Source organism: Fukomys damarensis, unplaced genomic scaffold (assembly GCF_012274545.1).
Source record: "Fukomys damarensis isolate Sample0158 unplaced genomic scaffold, DMR_v1.0_HiC HiC_scaffold_15, whole genome shotgun sequence".
Classification (NCBI taxonomy): domain Eukaryota; kingdom Metazoa; phylum Chordata; class Mammalia; order Rodentia; family Bathyergidae; genus Fukomys; species Fukomys damarensis.
This window is the reverse complement of record NW_022900927.1, coordinates 4,323,430-4,343,700: the sequence shown is the minus strand read 5'-3', so window position 1 is coordinate 4,343,700 and position 20,271 is coordinate 4,323,430. Positions and strand designations below refer to the sequence as shown.

At 52.9% G+C, this 20,271-nt stretch overlaps 1 protein-coding gene across 2 annotated transcripts in view; it reads left to right on the top strand.

Annotated features, from left to right (window-relative positions):
- The first annotated feature begins 271 nt into the window (after nucleotides 1-271).
- Asic1 (acid sensing ion channel subunit 1) overlaps nucleotides 272-20,271 on the top strand; it is a 22,444-nt gene continuing 2,444 nt past the window's right edge. The window contains exons 1-9 of one of the 2 annotated variants that reach the window (XM_010623654.3): nucleotides 272-649; nucleotides 1,232-1,427; nucleotides 16,890-17,040; nucleotides 17,623-17,750; nucleotides 18,004-18,154; nucleotides 18,469-18,525; nucleotides 19,043-19,196; nucleotides 19,593-19,684; nucleotides 20,176-20,259. In XM_010623654.3, the coding sequence (XP_010621956.1) occupies nucleotides 288-649; nucleotides 1,232-1,427; nucleotides 16,890-17,040; nucleotides 17,623-17,750; nucleotides 18,004-18,154; nucleotides 18,469-18,525; nucleotides 19,043-19,196; nucleotides 19,593-19,684; nucleotides 20,176-20,259 (1,375 nt within the window). In that variant the 5' untranslated portion in view covers nucleotides 272-287. Of the gene's footprint in view, nucleotides 650-1,231; nucleotides 1,428-13,257; nucleotides 14,439-16,889; nucleotides 17,041-17,622; nucleotides 17,751-18,003; nucleotides 18,155-18,468; nucleotides 18,526-19,042; nucleotides 19,197-19,592; nucleotides 19,685-20,175; nucleotides 20,260-20,271 lie in introns of those variants that run through there. The other variant, XM_010623655.3, reaches the window with a different exon arrangement.

Sequence of the window (20,271 nt, the reverse complement as noted above, 5' to 3'; positions counted from 1 at the left end):
TCCATCCCCCCCCACCCCTACGCATGGGAAGCTTCCCTGGGAGAGCATTCCCTTGTCCTGAGCTAACCCTTAGGTCTCTGTAAGTGGAGGAACCCTATCCTGGGGTGTGTTCCTGAGCCAGACACCTCGAGGCCTGCACACTAGGGAAAGCTTCCACCACCAGAACAGTGACCTCCGGAGATGAGGATTTGGGAGGGACACAGTCAGAAGGGCCCCACACTACTCTCATCCCAGGATGATGACGGACTCTCTTCTCTTCCGCCTCCCCCAGGGGCCCCCTGGCAAGGATGGAACTGAAGGCCGAGGAGGAGGAGGTGGGTGGCATCCAGCCAGTCAGCATCCAGGCCTTCGCCAGCAGCTCCACGCTGCACGGCCTGGCCCATATCTTCTCCTATGAGCGGCTCTCTCTGAAGCGGGCGCTGTGGGCCCTGTGCTTCCTGGGCTCACTGGCCGTGCTGCTGTGTGTGTGCACCGAACGTGTGCAGTACTACTTCCACTACCACCACGTCACCAAGCTCGATGAGGTGGCTGCTTCCCAGCTCACCTTCCCTGCAGTCACGCTGTGCAACCTCAACGAGTTCCGCTTTAGCCAAGTCTCCAAGAACGACCTGTACCATGCCGGGGAGCTGCTGGCTCTGCTCAACAACAGGTGGGCAGCTCCCACCCACCCCTCAGTCCTGCTCCTGAAATTGCAGGAGTGCCAGTCAGGGTGCCTGCCTGCCCAAACCACCACAGAGCTGCCAACTCTGTCCTTTAGCCACCCCCAAAACATGACCCTCACAGCAGAGGAACTAGGGCACTACTGACAACCTAGTGAAGGGCATCCAATCTCCAGTCCCAACATGGTCCAAAACAGCTCTCTACCACTACCTTGCCTGAGCTGAGAAATTGGCACCCTTTCTGGAGTGAGCTTTGCCCTCCCATCTGCCACTGTGTTCCTGGGGATGGGGTAGAGCACCTTTAAAAAGTAGTGACTATTACAAAAGCCACAGCCCCCGCCTTATTGGTGCTTCCCCTCACTGCTGTGCTAAGAAGCCAGCCCTGGGGAGCCACTACAGATCCATATGTCCTTCTAGACTCCATGAGGCAGGTCCTCTGGACCAGCCTGGCTTTCCTTCCTTACCTATCTGTACCCAGGCCTGACCTCCAGGGCTGAATGCTACCCTCTGCCAAATAGTTTGTAGGGCACTGATGGTCATGCTGATCCACGTGCCACTTACCCGGGCTCCAGGTATGAGATACCAGACACTCAGATGGCTGATGAAAAGCAGCTGGAGATATTGCAGGACAAGGCCAACTTCCGAAGCTTCAAGCCCAAGCCCTTCAACATGCGTGAATTCTATGACCGCGCAGGACACGACATTCGGGACATGCTGCTCTCCTGCCACTTCCGGGGAGAGATCTGCAGCGCTGAAGACTTCAAGGTGGTGAGTGAGTCTACTGGTGTGAAGCATATGTCCGCCTGGCCCCAGAATGGGAGACAGGGAGCAAGCCGGGCCTCTCGGGGTGCTTCCCGTCGTGCGTTTTGAGGGCTGCTTCTGGTACGAGGGGACTTTGTTCAGCACAAGGGCACATTGCACTGCATGAGGGCCTGAGCCTGAGCCTTGCACCCTTGGTGGCACAAAAGAGCCTACAGTGCACACCACCCATGGTACACACTTATATACACATGCAAATGAGCGGCTTAGCATGGCCCCAAACCCCAACCTTACTTTCTGGGCCACAAGTGTCAGAGTTGGGAACGGTGGTAGGTGAGCTACAACTTTGTTACTTAAAATGGGATGTGGGGAGCTTAAAAGAAATGTAGGACTTTGCTACATGACTTCCCAGACCTACTGAATCAGAATCATTCTAATAATGTACCCAGGTGACGTGAGTGTGCATTAAAGTTGGAGATGCAACATGAAGCCTGAGCAGAAAGGGAAACTTCTCCTTAAACAGCTGGACAGCAATTCTCCCTTACCCCACACACATACACACACAAACACACATGCATGCATGCACACACGCTGTCTTGTTAGGTTTCCCCTTGCCAGGAAGAGCCACAGAGTTGAGGGCAGAGGTAATCGGAAATAGTCATGGCTGAACTGAGGCTCCTTCTGCTTCTACAAACACACCAGCCACGGGCCAGCACCTCAGGGGCCAGGAAACTGACTTTGGCATTTGATACGCTAAGTGGTCCTGGGCAAGTCACACAGACTCTTCAGGAGTAAAAACTGCACAGAGAACCTGGGCTCTGTGGTACAACACCTGTAGTCCCACTACTCAGGAGGCTGAGGCAGGAGGGTTCCTTTGAGCCCAGGAGTCGAGATCAGCCTGGGCAAAGTAGCAAGACAAATCTCAAAACACAAAAATCACAGAGGCTAGAAAGACATCAAAGGACCTGGAGCCATGTGTGGATGATCATAACCCCAAGTGGGAGGAGGATGTTTGTAACTCTTTAGAATGATTGCTAGGCTCTATCGGTCCCTTTGATAAGTAATCGTATTATCTCTAGTTGCAAATGCACAGATGGAGACACAAAGGGGTCGAATAGTTTGCTTAAGCTCACTAGCTGGTTAATGGCAGATTCAGGATTAGAACTCATGTCTCATTAAGTCCCAGTGCACTGTGCTTTTTCCATTAGTATACGGGCCCTGCAGTTGTGGGTCCACTTCCAATTATGTCATTGCTCGTTCAAAATCTATTCTTGCAGGATCCCCTGCTCGTGTGCCAATTCCTGTCTCCGCTCTTAAATCCTCCCTTTTCTCACCCCCACTCACTTGCTTTCTCCTAGCATCAGGGAAGCATGGCTTCCTTTTCCTGTGTAGAGAGGTTAGAGCGGTGCTGATGCTTAATGTTCTCACTAAGGTCACACAGGGCTTCCCAATCCCTTACATCCTGCTTTGCAGGCTAGTTTCATAGGCTGCTGCCAATCCTGGTGAGCAAAAGTTACATGGCCATACTTTTTCTGGGCCAAGACGATGGGAGCCTTGCCTGGGTGCAAAAACCATTTCCTTCACACTTTTCCTTCTTCACAATAGGAGAGTCCTAGATTCCCCAGTGCTTGAGACCAGAGGACTCCCGGGCTCACAAACTGTGTTCCCAGGAGAAGTAGAAATGAAGGCAAAGAGATGGAAGCCAGAGCCAGAGCCCTCCCTCTCCTCAGTATATGCACCACACAAGCAGAAGGGACCTCCAGGAAAGAGAGAGCAAAACCTATTTGCTTGATGGATTGTAGGGTTGGATGTGGGAGGGAAGAATAGCTTGGCTCAACCTGGGAAGGTGCTAAGGGATAAAGCTGGGACACAGTCAGTCCACAGAAAGTGTTTCATTGAGGATCCATTTGTCCCCTGTGTCCAGGAAGATTCTAAGTGGTGATGCTGATGCATTTGTCTCACGGTAGCAGAGACATTAAAGTGTGATTGTACCGTGTTGTCCAATTGAAGGGACGCTTCGAAACTGTCAGATGGAGATATGATGTGTTCACAGGGTTCTGGTGCACTCTACGCTCCTTCTCTTGCCAGGGGCTCAGGAGAGACACACAGGCTAGCATCCTTCTTTCTTTCTTTTTTTCTTTTTGGTACCAGGGATTGAACTCAAGACCTTGCGCTTGTGAGGCAGGCGTGGTGCTGCTGAGCTAAATCCCTGGCCCAATCCTTCTTGATTCTGAATTGTCTGCTTCTTGGCTTGTATCAAAGACCTGACCCTGAACCTGAGTAGACTCAAACCCTCAGCCCCGCCCTGTACCTTCACTGCCAACTGCTATGTAAAGACTTCTACCACTTCTGTCCGTAGGGTCACTCCTGTGTGTCTGTGTGTGTAGGAGTCTGGCTGTGAGTCTTTGTCTGGCATCCCCTGGTGAAGGGCCTGGGGCCCAAGGGGCTCATATTCTCCTCCTTGTGCTCTACCCTCTCTCCTTTCCTCGGTCTTCTAGTTAACATCTATCTCCTCCTCCTTGCCATTCTCAGCTAGACCGAGAGGTACGTTAGGGGTGTGGGTGTGGATCTAGCCCCTGACAAATGTGTCACTGACACAAAGCATCTATCCACAGGGTCAGAGCTTAGGAGAGACCATCCTGGAATCTTCTGCAGCCTCAAGAGCAGGTTTTAATTGAGGGCACAAGCATTCATGGGCCCATGTGGACTGGACTCTCCTGTATATTTCTCCAGGGCGACTCATCCAAATAATAACCTTGACCCAAGCCAGGTGTGGCAGTGCCCACCTGTAATCCTAGCACATGGCGAGACAAAGCAAGAGGACTGTAAGTTTGAGCCTACCTTGGGCAACTTAATGAATTAGCAAGACATTGTCTTAGAATTTTTAAAAAAATGCTAAGGCTAGGCATGTAGCTCAGTGGGAAGAACTTGGGTTCAATTCTCAGTACCACAAAAGAAAAGAAAAAGAACTGTTCCTGAAGGCCATTTAAGAGGACAGCTCAGATCCCCAAAGACCGCAGCCCCCTGCCAGGGGTCTCCAGTGACAGGCATTCCCAGCAATGTGCTTGTGCATCCAGCTCAACCTCGGAGAATGGACTGTTGGTCACAGAGTGTTGGACCAGGGCCTATCCCCAGGTATGGGAGTAAATGTGGAGGACTAAATCTAACAGAAACTGGGCTGGGGATTTAGTTCAGTGGTTCTGCTGCCTGCCCCACAAGCTCAAGGTCCTGAGTTTGATCCCCAGTACAAAAAAAAAAAAAAAAAATCTAGGAGAAATTGCTTTGGAAGTTCTTTGGGACTGAAGGAGCAGAAGGGCAGTGGAGGGAGTATCCCCAAGCAATCCAGCGGAGTATAGCTCAATAGCTGTCTCCTGAGCTATCTAATGGTCAAGGAAGACTCAACCACAAGGTCCCCTCTTTCCTGGCCACCTCCTTTCCTTCTTAGGTGCTTTGTTGCTATGGCAACAGAGTTTGAGGCTCCTCTCTCTGCCCTACCTTGACGCCAGCCAGGCCAAGGCAGGGCAGGGGTTCCATGGAGGGAGGCCAGGGGCGCAGCTGTCTGCTGGTGTCTGGGTGGGGGCTGTGGAGTGAGCAGTCCCAGCTGGTGTCAGCCTCCAGCTGCACCTTATCTGTCCCTGGCAGTGGGAGCTGCAGCGTGCCCGGAATGCTGAGCAGCACCAAGGGGAGGGGGCTGGCAGATGGTTGCCCAGTCTGCCCTATGCCACCCCCCCAACCAGCTGAGACCTGAAGCCTTAGCCTGGCGGAGAGAGAAACAGGAATTCATGTCTGGATCCTGGAAGAGCAGGAAGGCGAGGACAGACTGGAGATTCTGGGAACAGGGGTGTGGTAGGGAAAGAAATCTCAGGAGGGGGCAGAGTTAGGGGACAGGGAATCTCTTGGGGGCCCTATCCTGGAGTGGGGACAGGAATCATCCAGAGGAGAGGTGGAGTGAAAGGGGTGGGCTCACAATGCCCGCACGATTTTGGAGGGGAACAGGAGTCTTCTGAAGCACCTAGGAAGGAGCGATGGTGACTGGAGAGGCAGTGTGGATGGGTGATCCTGGGACCCAGAAGGGAGACAGAGAGGTCACTTGAAAGTAATTGGAGTCAAGATTGGTAAGGCCCAGGGCTCCCTCCCTTCATCAACAACCCCCCACCTCACCCCCCAGGCGCTCAGACCAAGAGTCCCTTGGGAGGGCCCAACCTTATTATCTAGACCTTTTCCCTTCAGCTAGGCAGGAAGTGTAGGGGCTACGGAGGGCAGAGCTGCTGTCCAGACTGCCACACAGAGAGAGGAAGGCAAGGACAGAGGAAGGCTGGTCTTGATGACCTCACCCAGGGGTTTTGTGGGGTAGGCTGGGGTAGGGAGCAGGCACAACGTCCAGAGATTAAGGAGGCTCAAGTGGATGAAAGACACTCCACCTCAGGGGCTCAAGGCTCCAGGCCCCTGTGCCCCTCTGGCCCAGCGGGGAGTGTCTGAACTGAACAGAGACACAGTTGCAGGAATCCAGGGTCTGGTTTGGGGTCTCTCCCTCTCCTCCCCCCACCCCGATAGATATACACAAATATTCCTCGGGTAACTTGGTTTCCTCTCTCGTGTCCTCCACCTCTCCCAGCCCAGCGGGTTCTCTCAGACTGCCCTCAGCTAAGAGGCTACTCTAAGCTAATTGATCTGCTGGCTGTTGGCTAAAGTAATAGGGAATTGATGGAAGTAACTAAGTGCCTCTGGGGGCCTAGCCGGAAGCAGAGGGCTGGAAAGGAGGAGAGCTTCCTTGGTGCCCAGCCAAACTCAGAATGCACTCGTAAGTGGCCCTGTACCCTGTGCACTCTGTCGGGGGCCCGGAACACTCTGATGTGGGAGAAGGTTGCTTCTGAGTGTCAACTTTGTAGGAAATAATTGAGATTCTAAGGGGATGGAAAGAGACTGAAGATTAGGAATGAGGAGCGGAGGTCGGGAGTGTCATCCACACAGGATTCATTGCTGCAATAGGGAGTCACTTCTGAGGGCCAGGTCCCATGCTGGGGCTCGAGTGTGTGGTGTAAGGAAGACCCTAGCTCTGACCTCAGGAGACTTTGCCCTCCATGTGGAATTCTCCCGTCTCCACCAGCCTGGCGCCCAGTTACTCAGAATCCTCCACAGCTCTTCTTCATGGGGTTTAAAAATGACCACGAAATGGCTGTGTTCCCCCCAGAAATTGTAAGAACAGAGACTCCGTTGCCTCAGCCTCTCCAAGACCACTTCAGAGAGAAGGAAGGGCAAACTGTGACCTTCCTGAGGTCCTATGAGTTCCCAGAAAGAAAAGCCCTTCCCACCTGCCTCATAGGCAAGGCCCTGATGTGGCAATGTGTCCTGGAGCCTGAGAGGTTGGACTTTGTTGCTTACTGTCGTGTGTCCCTAAGGGGGGTGGGGCACAGTGTCGCAAGCACGCTGGGCTTAGAACAGCCCCAGGGAGGACTGCTGCAGCAGCCTTGACCATGGACAGCAGCCGACTCAGACTTTTCACAACATACTCATTGCATGTGTGCCCCTGGGAGCAAGCACACGTGTGCTTCCGTCTGGGGGAGAATGGGCAGAAAGTGGACATTGTGGATGTCCATGAGGCACGTGCAGCTCAGAGCGTGTGGCTGTGGGAGGATGCTTTCGAGCCAGCACATCCCTAGCTGCATGCAGAACACATACTAACAAAACTAATCAGCTCTCAGTCTTCCTTTGAAATTCATAGATTTCCTTCAGTTTTGCTCATGTGAGCCTCATAGTTCCAGAAGATGCTCAATATCTTCGCTGGGGAAAATGAGGAAACTGAGGTTTAGAGGTGTTATGTGACTTGCTGGAGGGGTGGTCACACAGCCAACAAGTGACTGAGTGGGACCTGATCTGGTCCAGATCTTGTGAGTGCAGGTTCTCCGTGTGTGGCTGCAGGAACGGGAGTGTGGGTGAGCAATCAGGCTACACCGGGCTCCCCAGTGGCACCATGCTGCCCAGGGGCCTGTGCTCTGCAGAGAAGCCGTGTGCTGAGGCAAGAAGGGAAAGAAAGGGTGCAAAGGGAGAAGGCCCCAGGAGCCCCACCCCTGGGTTGAGTGTGCCACGTCCTCGAACTCTGACTTTTCATTGTGCCATCTGGCCATGTCCCAAGCTTGGAGAAACCCACTGCTGGCTTTCCCCAGGGTGGCACGGGAGTAGCCAGGCTCTACTGGAGGCTGTCACACAGCAGGGCAGCGTGCTGTCACAGGGTGCTCATGATCAGTGTCTTTATATGGCTGCAGTGCTGCCTGGCAACCCCACCGTGTCTTGCTGGTCAACCTGCTCTCCCCACTGATTACAGCAAACTTCTCCAACAGCCACCTTCCTAGTTCTCAGCTCCTCTCTCACCCGCAGCAGATGACCTTGCCTCCAGCCTCACCCCATCTCCCAAAATTAAATAAATAAATAAAAGTCTCGGGCAAGGCCTCCTTCCTCTGTGTACCATCACCTCAAAGGTCCCATCCCTCTCATCTTAGGTCAAATCTCAACCTGCTCTTTCCATCTGCCTCCCTTCTACCTTTTAAGGAACATTACTCTCGTGATCCTGTCTCTTCCTTCTATATGCGTAGTCTTTCCTTCTCAAGCAGAGCTGTCCCACCAACAGCTTACAAGGGTTTCACTTAAAAATATATTCCTATGCACTCGCAGCCAGTCAAGAGGCTGAGGCAGGAGACTGGTTTGAGCCCAGAAGTTCAAAGCCAGCCTGGGAAACACAAGGAGACCCCGATCTCAAGTAAACAAACAAACAAATAGATTGATTAATAGCTACAACGACAATGCCATTTACTGAGCGCTTACTGTGTATCAGGCTTTGGGCCAGGATTAAAAACCAAAACACATCCATCTTTGAACTTCACAGCACCTCCAGCTCCCACACTATCTCTCTTCTTCCCTTCACAAAGCCCTTAAAAGTAATGCCTGTAATTCCTGTTCCACATCTTCTCATTTCTAGCTCACTTTCTGGTCTGCTCCAGGCTCTTTTTCCCCATCACACTGTCCCTAAATACTTCTAGCTCAGGCCGCTAGTGACTTTCATATTGCCAAACTCAGCAAACATGGGCTGTTTTTTTGTTTGTTTGTTTAGTTGGTTGGTTTGGCTTTTGGTTTTTTTGAGGCAAGGTCTCACTATGTGGCCCAGGCTAGCCTCAAACTCATGGTGGTCCTCCTGTCTCAGCCTCCTGAATGGTGGAATTACAGGCCTTTGCTACCACACCACACCCCAATAAATGTTTTATTCTTGATTTTCAATAGCAATAATATTCAAAGCAGTTGATACCATCTACTTCTTTAACTACTCCCTTCTCAACTCTTGGTCTTCCTCTTAGGTATAGCTACTCCTCTCTCCCTCTCTCTTTGCTGGTTCAGTCTCTTCTCCTTGGTCATTAGGTGTTGTCCCTCCTCAAGGCTTAACCCCACATTTTATTCTTCTTTTAAATCGCAATGATAGGGTATACTTTAAGGGAAGAGCTTGAAGAATTTTTACATTGGTATATCTTATTATGTAATATCTGCACACTCTGTGTGTGTACATTGACATAAACATTTCTAGCACATCAGAAAGTTCCTTTGGGCCTTTCCCAGGCAATTCCACGCCGTCAGAGTTAGCCACTATTCTATTAGTATCATTAAGTTTCACCTCTCCTTACACTTCCTAGAGTATGTATATTTTCAATCCAATATCTCCTTCTTTGTGTCTGCTTTTGCTCAGGATTATGTCTGTGAGATTTAGCCATATTACTGTGATAGCAATAATCATTTCTTTTTCAGTGCTATGTAGTATCTCATTATATGAATGTACCACAATTTATCCATTCTACTGTTACTAGACATTTGGATTATTACCAGGTTTCTTTTGGCTCTTATAATAAAGCTACTATGAACATTCTTACTCGATTTTTTTTAGTTGATCTATGCACTCGTTTCTCTTGTGTTTGTAACTACAAGCTATGGTTAAGTCACAAGGTAGGATTTCATTTAGCAGTAGTCAACACTGCCAAATCAGGCCTTTTTTTGTTCCTTTCTACCTTTTTTCTTCAACTTTATATTCTATTCTTGGGCAGTCTCATCTTCACACGTGACTTCATTTACCACTTACACAATGGCAACCGCCAAATTCATGTCTCAGACCACCTCTCTTGTCTAGCATCAGCTCCAATGGCCAATTTTCCACTTAACATCGCTACTTGGATGTCTTCAAGATTCCTCCGAACCAGCATGTGCAAAACCAAACACATCCTCTTACCTGTCAAGTGAGTCCTTAGCCTCTGTGCCCGATCAAGGGTGCCACCCCTCACCTGCCTCGATAGGACATTGAGCCTTGACCAGATCAGCTGATTGTGCCACCTAATGGCTCCACTCCACCCCCTACCCTCACCACCCCACATCCCGTGTCTCGCCTGGACTGCTGCAGTGGGTCCTTGCAAGTCCTCAGGCAGCCTCGGAGTCTTCTCCACTCTCCAACCAGAGCCATCTTTTCAAAACCCAGCTTTAAGCACTTGATACCAAATGGTGTCCACAGAAGGGTCTTCCTTTGCTGTTGGACCAGAGTCTTCACCTTCCAGGCCCTGAGTGATATGGTTCCTGCCTGCCTTTACCCACCTCTGCCTCCTCTCTGCTGTCTCCCCCTCAGGCCTTTGCACATTCCCTGTTCTCTCCCTGGAACTCCCACCACCCTCCACACATATAAATAATTACCCCTTTTTATTTTTTAGATTGCAATTCAAACATCACTTTCTCAGAGAAACCATCCTTGATTCCCTGGTCTGGGTCAGGTCCCCATGCTCTTGTTTCCACAACTACATTATTACTTCCCAAGCACTTTCCATAGTTTACAATAAAATATCTACCTACCTATCTACCTATTGAAACAGAAGTGTGGCTCAGGCTGGCCTTGAACTCACTTTGTAGCCCAGGCCGGCTATAAATTCGTGATCCTCCTGCCCCAGCCTTCCTGGAGTTGCAGGCATGTGCTGCTATGACTAATGATATTTATAGCTTTTAAAATTAATGTCTGTCTAGTTCATTAGGTCATGAGCTCCATGCGGGCAGGATCTTGGCCCATTATCTGCTCTCCATTGTGTCAACGAGCAAATGAAGAATAAAGCGGGAAGGGATTTAGAGATAGATCTCTTAACTCTAGTCTGAAACCTATTACTTGCTCATCCTGAGACCTGAATCAGCTGTGTGGCTCCACTTCCTTGCTTGTCAAATGGTGGTGAAGTTACTCAGATTCCCTTCTTTGATGGGTGTATAAAGACCCCGTGAAACCACTGCACAGATGTGAGAGGGGCTTGAAATTCAGAGAGAGATAACAGAGAAAGTCAGAAACCACTCCACCTGACACACACAGCTGAAGACAAGTCCTGGTGGGGAGGGACGTGGGGAAGAGGTGCTGAGGGTTGGAATTGAGAGTGGCTGGCGGTGTGTGTGTGTGTGTGTGTGTGTGTGTGTGTCTGAAACAGCTGGGTCACTCTTCTGAGGCCTTCGTGCGTGCTTTGGGTCTATGTATTCCCCCTAGCACTTTCCTCAGCTCTTCATTACTGAACAGCTTTGGATTTGTCTGCTTGAATGAGGTGAGGGTGAGAGAGAACGTTAGAGGGGTGAGGTTGCAGAGGACAGAGGAAGGAGGAATACAGGTGCATGTGTCTGTGTGTAGGAGTGCAGAGCGGGTCTTGATGTTGAGGTGGGGCAGAGCTGTATGGCTGTTCTTTGAAGCCACTCTGTGTCTGCATGGCCTTCTCTCTGAGGTGGCCCCGTGCTAGAAGCTCCTCCCACCTTAATTTCCTTCCTCTGAAATCCAACCTATACCCGCTCCCAGGACTGCTGAAGGAGGGGGACAATGCCCTCTAGTGGTCAAGGAACATAAGGCCAAGGAAGGCTGCCCAGCCCAAGCCCAGTCTAGAACTCACCTCTGAAACCCTTTGTGAGGAGATGTGAATGAAGCAAGATGACCCTGCCTTCTGAGAGCTGAGGTCTGACAGGCAGGAAGAAACTGCCCACAGGGCAGGAAACGGAAGAGCAAACCATGAATTCATGTGGAAGAAGCCCAAAAGACAACAGCTGAGAGTAGGGGGTCTCTCTCCTACTCTCTTCAGTGATTTATCTCCAGTTGCCCTGGTGTTCTTGGTCTTTCTCGCTTACAGATTCCTGATCTTTTATTCTCAGAGGCTCCGCCTCAAGGAGCTACGGCTTACTATGCCTGCCTGAAGGGCCTTGAGCAGAACTATCGCCTGGATGGGCACTGATTTCACCCTGTGCAGTCAGGGAATGCTTCTTGGCGAGGCAATGAGTGAGCAGGGCTTTGAGAAATGAGTAGGAAGCCAGGTGTGGTGGTGTGTGCCTGTGGTCCCAGCTGCTTAGGGTGCTGAGGTAGGATGGCTGGGGCTCAGGAATTTGGGGCCAGCTTGGGCAACATAGCAAGATTCTGCCTCTCGAAAAAGAAAATAAAAGAAAAATGGCTAGGTACTTTCCAGGTGGAGTCTGGGGAAAGCATTGTGTGTCTAGGGAGAATCAGTGGCTGGACACAGGGCTAGGGTGAGACTGGAGGGTATGTGATGCTCAGCTTTGTAGGTCCACGTAGGGGAGAGGATTTTGGCAGGAGGTACCAGGGAGTGAAAGATTTTTAAGCAGAAGAATGGCCAGAGTCATAGCCTGAAGGCAGGGAGAAAGGGCAAGGGGGCAGGGAGCAAGGAAGTCCACTGGGAGGCTGTTGTTCAGGCAAAACCCTTTGAGGCCAGTCTGAGGACAGCGGCATAAGGATGGAGAGGGGCCAGACCTCAAAGCTTCTCTTCTTCTGGGACCTCTGTGTCCCTGGCAGCAAAGCTAAGGCCAAAGGTTGCACAACATCACTTCTGCTAAAACCTGGCACCCTGCCTCCCATTCTCCACACTCCTGGGTCTCTACAAATGAGGAGGGGACAGGGGGCAGGGCTCTGGAATGGTTAAGGAATGGCAAAGCCCAGGTAGACTTGTCCTGTCCCCACTGCTCCTCCTCTGGGCCTGCCGAGGAAGGGTTAATCTGCTCTCCTCCCTTCCTCTCCCTCCTTCCACTCCCCTCAGGTCACCTTCTTGGCCCTGGAGACTTGGATGGTGGCTCAAGTTCCTCAATCGGTGGCCCCAGGGTAACCAGAGGACATGGAGGGTGCACAAAGACTGGACGACCTGGGATTGCAAGGCTGAGGGGTGGGGTGGGGGGTCCCAGTACTCTGACCCAGAACCCTGTGTCTCTGCACTGACGTCATTTTCATCCTGCTCCCTCCAGCCTCTCTTCTGCGCTGTAGGGGGCTGGGCAAGGTAGGAGGGTGGCGATGATCTGCCAGTAAGCTTTTCAGCTGCAGGACACAGGGTCCCTCCCCAGTGCCAGGAACTGACCAGAAATGAGTCTGTGGTCAGCGAGAGACCTCTGCTAATGGAACCTGGGCTGCCCCCCAAGCCACAAAAGGCGGAGCAGAGGGAAAGGGGCCTAAGTGCAGCTCAGCCTGGAGGAAGACTGTGAAACTGAAGTACAGCTGGAGGTCAGAGGAGAAAGAGGAAGAGAAAGGGGGTCAGAGGCTCATTGGAGGGAACTTTGAGGGTCAAGGGAGTGATTGCAGGGGAACTGGGGGCTTGGGGAACAACCAAACGTAAATTGGGGTGCATTGATGCATTGGGAGAGTTGGGATCAATAAAATAGTTGGGAGGGTGTCATAGGTCAAGGGGAACTAGAGAAGACTTGGAGCAGCAGAGAGTGCCCACGGAGTGTGGGGTTTAGGTAGCTCACAGGGATACCAGGAGCGGGTGAGAATAAGGGAGAGGGTCAGAACTGGGGAGGGAAACTGAGGGACGTGCCATGGCGAGGGACAGACTGGAGGGGAAGGGAGCCTGCGTGCCTGTCCCAGGGGAGGCCGGGACTGTTGCCAACTGAGATCATCCTGGCGGTGGGAGCCCAGGATGGTGCTGGGTCCTGCCTCACCTGGGGAGGGGCTACTAGGAGCCCTGGCCCTAGGCTTTTCCACTGTCTTAAAGCCTCTGTGTCCCACTGGAGCCAGCGAGACGGGAAAGGGGCTCCAGCCCCCTCCTCTCCAACACCCTCCCTTTCCCACCATCAATTATTCATAAGCACAGATACCGCCCTCCCTAGCAGGACTGGCTGTCCCTGTTCTCCTGCCCCGCCACACCCCAGCGCAGCCATACTGCCACAGAGCCCCGATGAGGAAGGACAGCCAGCCGGGTCTCGGAGACCTGGCCACAGGACTAGGCGGCTGGCTCTGCCCCAGTCTTCCTAGGGTCACATCTCCTTTCCCTCAGGCACCTTCCTCCTTCTTCCTGCCAATTTCCTGGTAACAGAAAGCCCCTGAAGAAGATGCCCATCCGGATCTTCTGCTCTGTGTCTTTCTCCTCTGGAGAGGAGGCCTCGGGGCCCTTTGGAGATGCTTGGGGTCCCCAGCTGCAGCAGCAGCACCCACGGAGCACCTCAGAATCAGAAGAGGAGGAAGAAGAGAAAGAAAGGCCATTGAGGAAAGAGGCCAATGAAGGAGATTTGCCTGTGGACTTAGTGGCCTTTGCCAGAAGCTGTACCCTCCATGGTGCCAGTCATGTCTTTGTAGAAGGGGGTCCAGGGCCAAGGCAGGCCCTGTGGGCAGTAGCCTTTGTTCTAGCCTTGGGTGCCTTCCTGTGCCAGGTAGGGGACCGCATTGCTTATTACCTCAGCTACCCGCATGTGACTCTGCTGGATGAAGTGGCCACCACGGAGCTCGCTTTCCCAGCAGTCACCTTCTGCAACACCAACGCCGTGCGGCTATCCCAGCTCAGCTACCCCGACTTGCTGTACCTGGCCCCCATGCTGGGGCTGGATGAGAGTGATGATCCTGGGGTGCCCCTTGCTCCCCCTGGGCCAGAGGCTTTTTCTGGGGAGCCCTTTAATCTGCATCGCTTCTACAATCGCTCCTGCCACCGGCTGGAGGACATGCTGCTCTATTGTTCCTACAGTGGGGGCCCCTGTGGCCCTCACAACTTCTCGGTGGTGAGTGGGGCCCCATGGCTAGCACAGGGCCCTGAGAGTGTGTGCCATGCTCTTCTTGACTGTCGCCTCCCAGGGCTGGGGCTGATTGTTGTGTCCCGACCAGGGTCAGAGCTCACCAGGGTAACCCAGGGTCTGGATCTGATCGATACTGCCAGGTTCTTGGGAGACCTGCTCTTCCTGTTAGAATCCTGATGTCCTTCCTAGTGGGAAATCAGCTGCTGCCTTGAGGTCCCTGGAATCTGAGTATCCTCCAGCCTCACCTGCCATCTCTAGACCTCCTTGTGGCCCAGCAGAGCCCTAGGACTTTGCTCTACCTGTAAGGTCTGCCTTTGACCTATCAGTGGGGTGCCTTGCCTAGGCAACTGCTAACTATTTTGACTGGCACTCCTGGATTAATGTTGGGGCATTAGCTACCTGGTCCCCAAAGCTACAGAGTAGATGGCAGGAAGGTGGGAAGAGTCCCCACCTCCACCTCACCACGCCCTTGGTCAGCAGCTCCCGCAGCAAGGACTTCACTGAACCTTCAGCTGGTTTCCTGTGCTCTCTCCTGCGGGAGCCTATACTGTGTTACTTCTGTGGTATCCGTGTGTGTGTGCACGTGTGCATATGCGTATGTGTCTAAGAGTGAATAACAAGTGTCCCTACATGAAACCCCTTTCTCCCAGCTTTAAGCAGGAACTACTCCCAAAGGAAGTCCCTACAGAGATATTCAGGTTTGCACCCTGGCCCTCCCATCCAGAGGCCTGGGTCTTCTTGCCACCCCACTTACTCCCCAATTCATCCTCCAGTGCTTTATGAGCTGATTCCTGTCTGCCCCTCCAGGTTGTAGATGCTTGGCCTTTCTTCCCCACACCCCATCCCTCAGACCCCTATCTCCTCCCCATTGTAGGAACAGGTGACTATGATCTCGGCTCATCTAAGTCCATGGAATGGCTCTAGACATGTGAGACCTGCAGGGTTTTGCAGCTGGACCTCAGGAAGGCCAGTACAAAAGGGAAAGGGACAGGAGAGTATCACCGCATCTTCATCCACTGGGAGGGTAGAACAGACACTTCTTATTCAGAGCCACCAGGTGGCAGCATCGATCCACCTGCTCCCAGCCTCACCCTCTGAGTCCAGGCAGGGCTGAGCCTCCCAAAGGGCCTCAACCACCTGGACTCACTCACATCCCCAGATGAAGGGTAGGCACGGGCCGTGTCCAGCCTGGAGTGCTAGTGGTACGGTACAGCATGTGGTGGGGGCCCCTGGAGTTCTCTCTGTGCATCATCTATTCAACATCACCCACAAAACAGAACAGCGTGTTTTCTCTTCCAGAGGGGAGCAGAGCAGACTGGACTAGGAAGGGGAAAGGGGCAAAGACTATTCCCCAGTGCTCCCCAGTGACCCCCAGTGACCCTGCCGCCCCAGGGTTCACCTTGTGACTCACTTTGTGCACTTTACCGCCACCACCCAGCAGTGGTCAAAGCACACCCATCCCATTTCTGGGAACGTTTGGAGAGTCCGCAGGGGAAGGACCATGGAGAACTGGCTCAGCTACGTGACCAGAGACGTGATAAGGGCTTTGTAAGGCCACAGAGCGGGGAGAAGACTGAGGAGGCTGCCCCCGGGCTGAGATGTCTCTGGGGATACTCATAGCTCTGCAAGAGCACTGCCAACAACCACACGTTGGTGCCCAGTCCCAAGTCTGGGAGAAGAGCACAGTCCTTGCCGTGGCAACTAGAGCTACTTTCAGGTTCTAGTGATAATGGGACAGTGATGGACCGAAGGGACTGATGGCCGGGCTTAGGTTGGGGACAGGCCTCAGGGACAGAGAAGAGAAGATCTAGCTCAGTGGTCTGGCAGTGGCAGGATCCTGGTGATAGAGGTGCACATGTCAGGGGCCTGGCAAGAGAGAGAGAGATTTCTCCTTGATAGTTCAATTGAAAAGACTTTAACAAAGGGGCTGTTTACAGAGCTGCAGGTGGGACTAAGAAAACTACTAAGAGGAGGTGAAGTAGCTTGCCATAGCGGGAAATTGTTAACACTTCTAGGCTGAAGGAGCACAAAGGAAACAGTGCCATGTAGGGAGCCCGCCCTGCAGGAGTCATAGTCAGAGAGTCTAAGCCACTGCCAGCATTACAGAGAGACCAAGTGTGGGGGAAGGATCAGTACCCCAATCTCTTCCTGCTCTGATTCCTTACTTGTGGTTCCCACTGCCAGAACCCAACTAGAAGCCCATTGTGCCGGCAGAGGAGCTCAGGCCATATGCCCCGGGAAGGCCAGTTTCCCAGGGAGCACAGCAGAGCAAAGAAGCGTGGAGAATAGGAGAGGGAAACAAATGGACAGTGGGCTGAACAGGAGGAACTGTTCCAAAGGGAGTTGGAATTCTGGCAGCTGGTGGACCTGCAGACAGGTCTTAGTGAGTAGGGGGCAGTGACAAGACTCTCAGGCTCTCTACTCTGCTCCCACCAGGTCTTCACACGGTACGGAAAGTGCTACACATTCAACTCAGGCCGAGATGGGCGGCCACGGCTGAAGACTATGAAGGGTGGGACAGGCAACGGGCTGGAGATCATGCTGGACATCCAGCAGGACGAGTACCTGCCAGTGTGGGGGGAGACTGGTATGTCATCTCCCTCAAGGGCCCCTCCGCACGGGCCCCGGCCTCCACAGGGACACTCCTGGGCTCCACTGTGGGGCCGAGAGAGGGCTCAGGCTCCTGCCCTTCCTCCCAGGCTCTATCTCCATTGTGACTCTACCTGACTTCCACACACATTTCCCTGACTCGCTCTTCGTGGCTCAGTTACTCTCCAAGGTAACCAGCCGTCCTCTCCCATCAGCAGCCGCCACTCACTCTATAAATAACTCCCTCTCTTCTTGGGCTGCCTGCCTGCCTGGTCTCAGGGGGCCTTGGGGCAGAGAGAGATGGGAAAGAAAGGGGAAACAAGGAGACGCAAAACTGGAAGTGTGTCCGAGGCAGTGGCACTCTGGGGAGAGAATGTAAAATACCAGGATGTATAGAAGACACCAGGTAAGAAAAGAAGCGTGTAGAAGGCAGAGGTCATTGGAGCAGCATGGAGCTCAGAAATCCAGAAGGAGGCTGAGGGTGGGCTAGCACCCCAGAGATAGCTTTCCCACCGGGGAGATGCTCCTGGCTCTGAGAGAGGTTAGAGACTCAGAAGTCCTCTCGACCCCTTTCCCATAGATGAGACGTCCTTCGAAGCGGGCATCAAAGTGCAGATCCACAGTCAGGATGAGCCTCCTTTCATTGACCAGCTGGGCTTTGGTGTGGCCCCAGGCTTCCAGACCTTTGTGGCCTGCCAGGAGCAGCGGGTGAGAAGGCCATGGAAGCCTGGTCCTGGGGTGGGCTGTTGAGGGGTCAGGATGGAGTGGTGGGTGATCAGTCATGGGAGGAACAGGTGACCTAGGGCCCAGGTGATAACGGGGCTGCTTGACAGCATGACCTAGTGAACGGAAATGTCCCGTGAACTCTGAGCCTTCTGAGGCTGTGGAGGGTTGAGGGGGTCCATCGAACTGACTCGCGGAGAAGTCCCACACTCCCCCAGCTCCCTGGCTCTCCCAGCAGCTCATCTACCTGCCCCCGCCCTGGGGCACCTGCAAAGCTGTTACCGTGGACTCGGATTTCTTCGACTCCTACAGTATCACCGCCTGCCGCATCGACTGTGAGACACGTTACCTGGTGGAGAACTGCAACTGCCGCATGGTGCACATGCCAGGTCAGCCCCCAGCTGCAAGCACAGTCCCGGGGTCCCTCGGCATGTGCTTCACCTGCCCCCATCATATCAACCTCCCTGCCACTAGCCCAGTTCCAGCCCACACCATTCCTTACCTTTCCGCTTCTTCTTGTCTCTCTGACCTCAGTTCCTGCCTGTGCCCTCAAAGATGGGTGGAAGGTCTAGAAAGGGTGGGCTGCTGGGGGAGGGAGGGACACTGCCAAGGAACACTGGGGCTGGCTGGTCCTACTGTGCCATCCTCTCTTGGCTTCCTCCAGTTATAAACTCCATTCTGAACTGTCTTCTCTCCTCTGTAGGGGACGCCCCATACTGCACTCCAGAGCAGTACAAAGAGTGTGCGGATCCTGCCCTGGGTGAGCGCCCCTGTCCTGGGGCAGTGTGGGGGGGAGCTGCTGCCAGCCGCATGCACAAGGGTTTTAGACTGCATCCCAGAAGCACCCAGCAAACCCTGCACCAGGCAGAGCACCGACATGTATCTGACTTCAAGGTTGACAATAGCATCTTCAGAGACCCCTATGAAAAATGAATAGGGCTTACCTGGGAAGGGACTCTGCCCTCTTTCATCATCAGCCACTCAGCAGTCCCTTGAGGGCCTTGAGGAAATGCATATAAAAGTTAAAAAATATCCATGAGGCCTCGCAAGCTCAAGGTCCTGAGTTCAATCCTCAGTACTGAAAAAAAAAAAAAAAAAAAAAAAAACCCAAGCCATGGGGAGGCTGTGTGAGGATCTGCACAGCATGGGCAGGGGGCTGGGGTAGGAAAAAGAGAAGGGGACCCAGGCTTCCTTTGGGCAGTGCCAGAATGTTTGTGTTGGGAAGATGCCAGCAGAAGGGTACCACTCAACTGGCGCCTTCTCCCCACTGGGCGTAGACTTCCTGGTGGAGAAGGACCAGGAGTACTGTGTGTGTGAAATGCCCTGCAACCTGACGCGCTACGGCAAGGAGCTGTCCATGGTCAAGATCCCCAGCAAAGCCTCAGCCAAGTACCTGGCCAAGAAGTTCAACAAGTCTGAGCAGTACATAGGGTAAGGGCTCTGCTGTGCAGGGTAGGGCCTTTAGGAAGGGACTGTGGAGGGCGTAAGGGGGCTTTGATGAGGGACCTGCAGGCAAGAGGCAGTGGAGAGAACCTGGGAAGGTCCAAGAGGCAACCAAAGAGCATGCGTGGGCATGGAGGGAGGATCAAGCCAGAAAAACCAGTGCAAGCACTCCTTTCTCCCTCCTTGCCTTACCCTCGCAGAGTGCCTTTGCATATATGCCATTTCTCTTCATCCTCACAACTCTGAAACGCAGGTATCTCCATCAGCATCTCATTTTGTGGCTATGGAAACAGGTTCAGAGAGGCTAACTTGCTGAGGTCACCCGGCAGATAAGGGGCAGAGACATGACTTGAACCTAGGTCTCCTCCCCCAACTCCTGTGCAGGGAGAACATCCTGGTGCTGGATATTTTCTTTGAAGTCCTCAACTATGAGACCATTGAGCAGAAGAAAGCCTATGAGATTGCAGGGCTCCTGGGTGAGCTGTTGATGGTACCTGTTCCCCTTTCCATGCCTTGGGCATGGTGTGGCTCCCTACTACTCAAAGCAGGGTGTTCTCTCTGACCTGTCCCTGGGGGCTTTTCTCTAAACCCTGTTGTCAAAAGACAGCGTCTTGGGCTTGAGGCGATCGTGAGGGTGGAGATGGAGGGGGAAATAGAAACGGAGGGAGGTGGGGGAGAGGGAGTCTTTCGCACACACTTGAAGTTGGCCCAAATGCTAAGAGTGCTGGGGACGTTTATAAACAATTCTTTTTTCCCCGAGTAATACTTGTTCATTTAGGAAAAGTAGCAAAATGCAGAAAAGCATAAAGAAAAGAAAAATCCGCGAATCTGGCTCATGCAATCGTTGTGTATGAAACTGCCAATCCCTTTGCGATTGTGGCTAGCCTGCCCCAATCCCGCAGAATGAACCCTGCTGCTCCCACGGTATTCTCGACCCCACTGACCTCCCTATCCTCCACGCCCGCAGGTGACATCGGGGGCCAGATGGGGCTGTTTATTGGGGCCAGCATCCTCACGGTGCTGGAGCTCTTCGACTACGCCTATGAGGTAAGGGGTGGGGCGG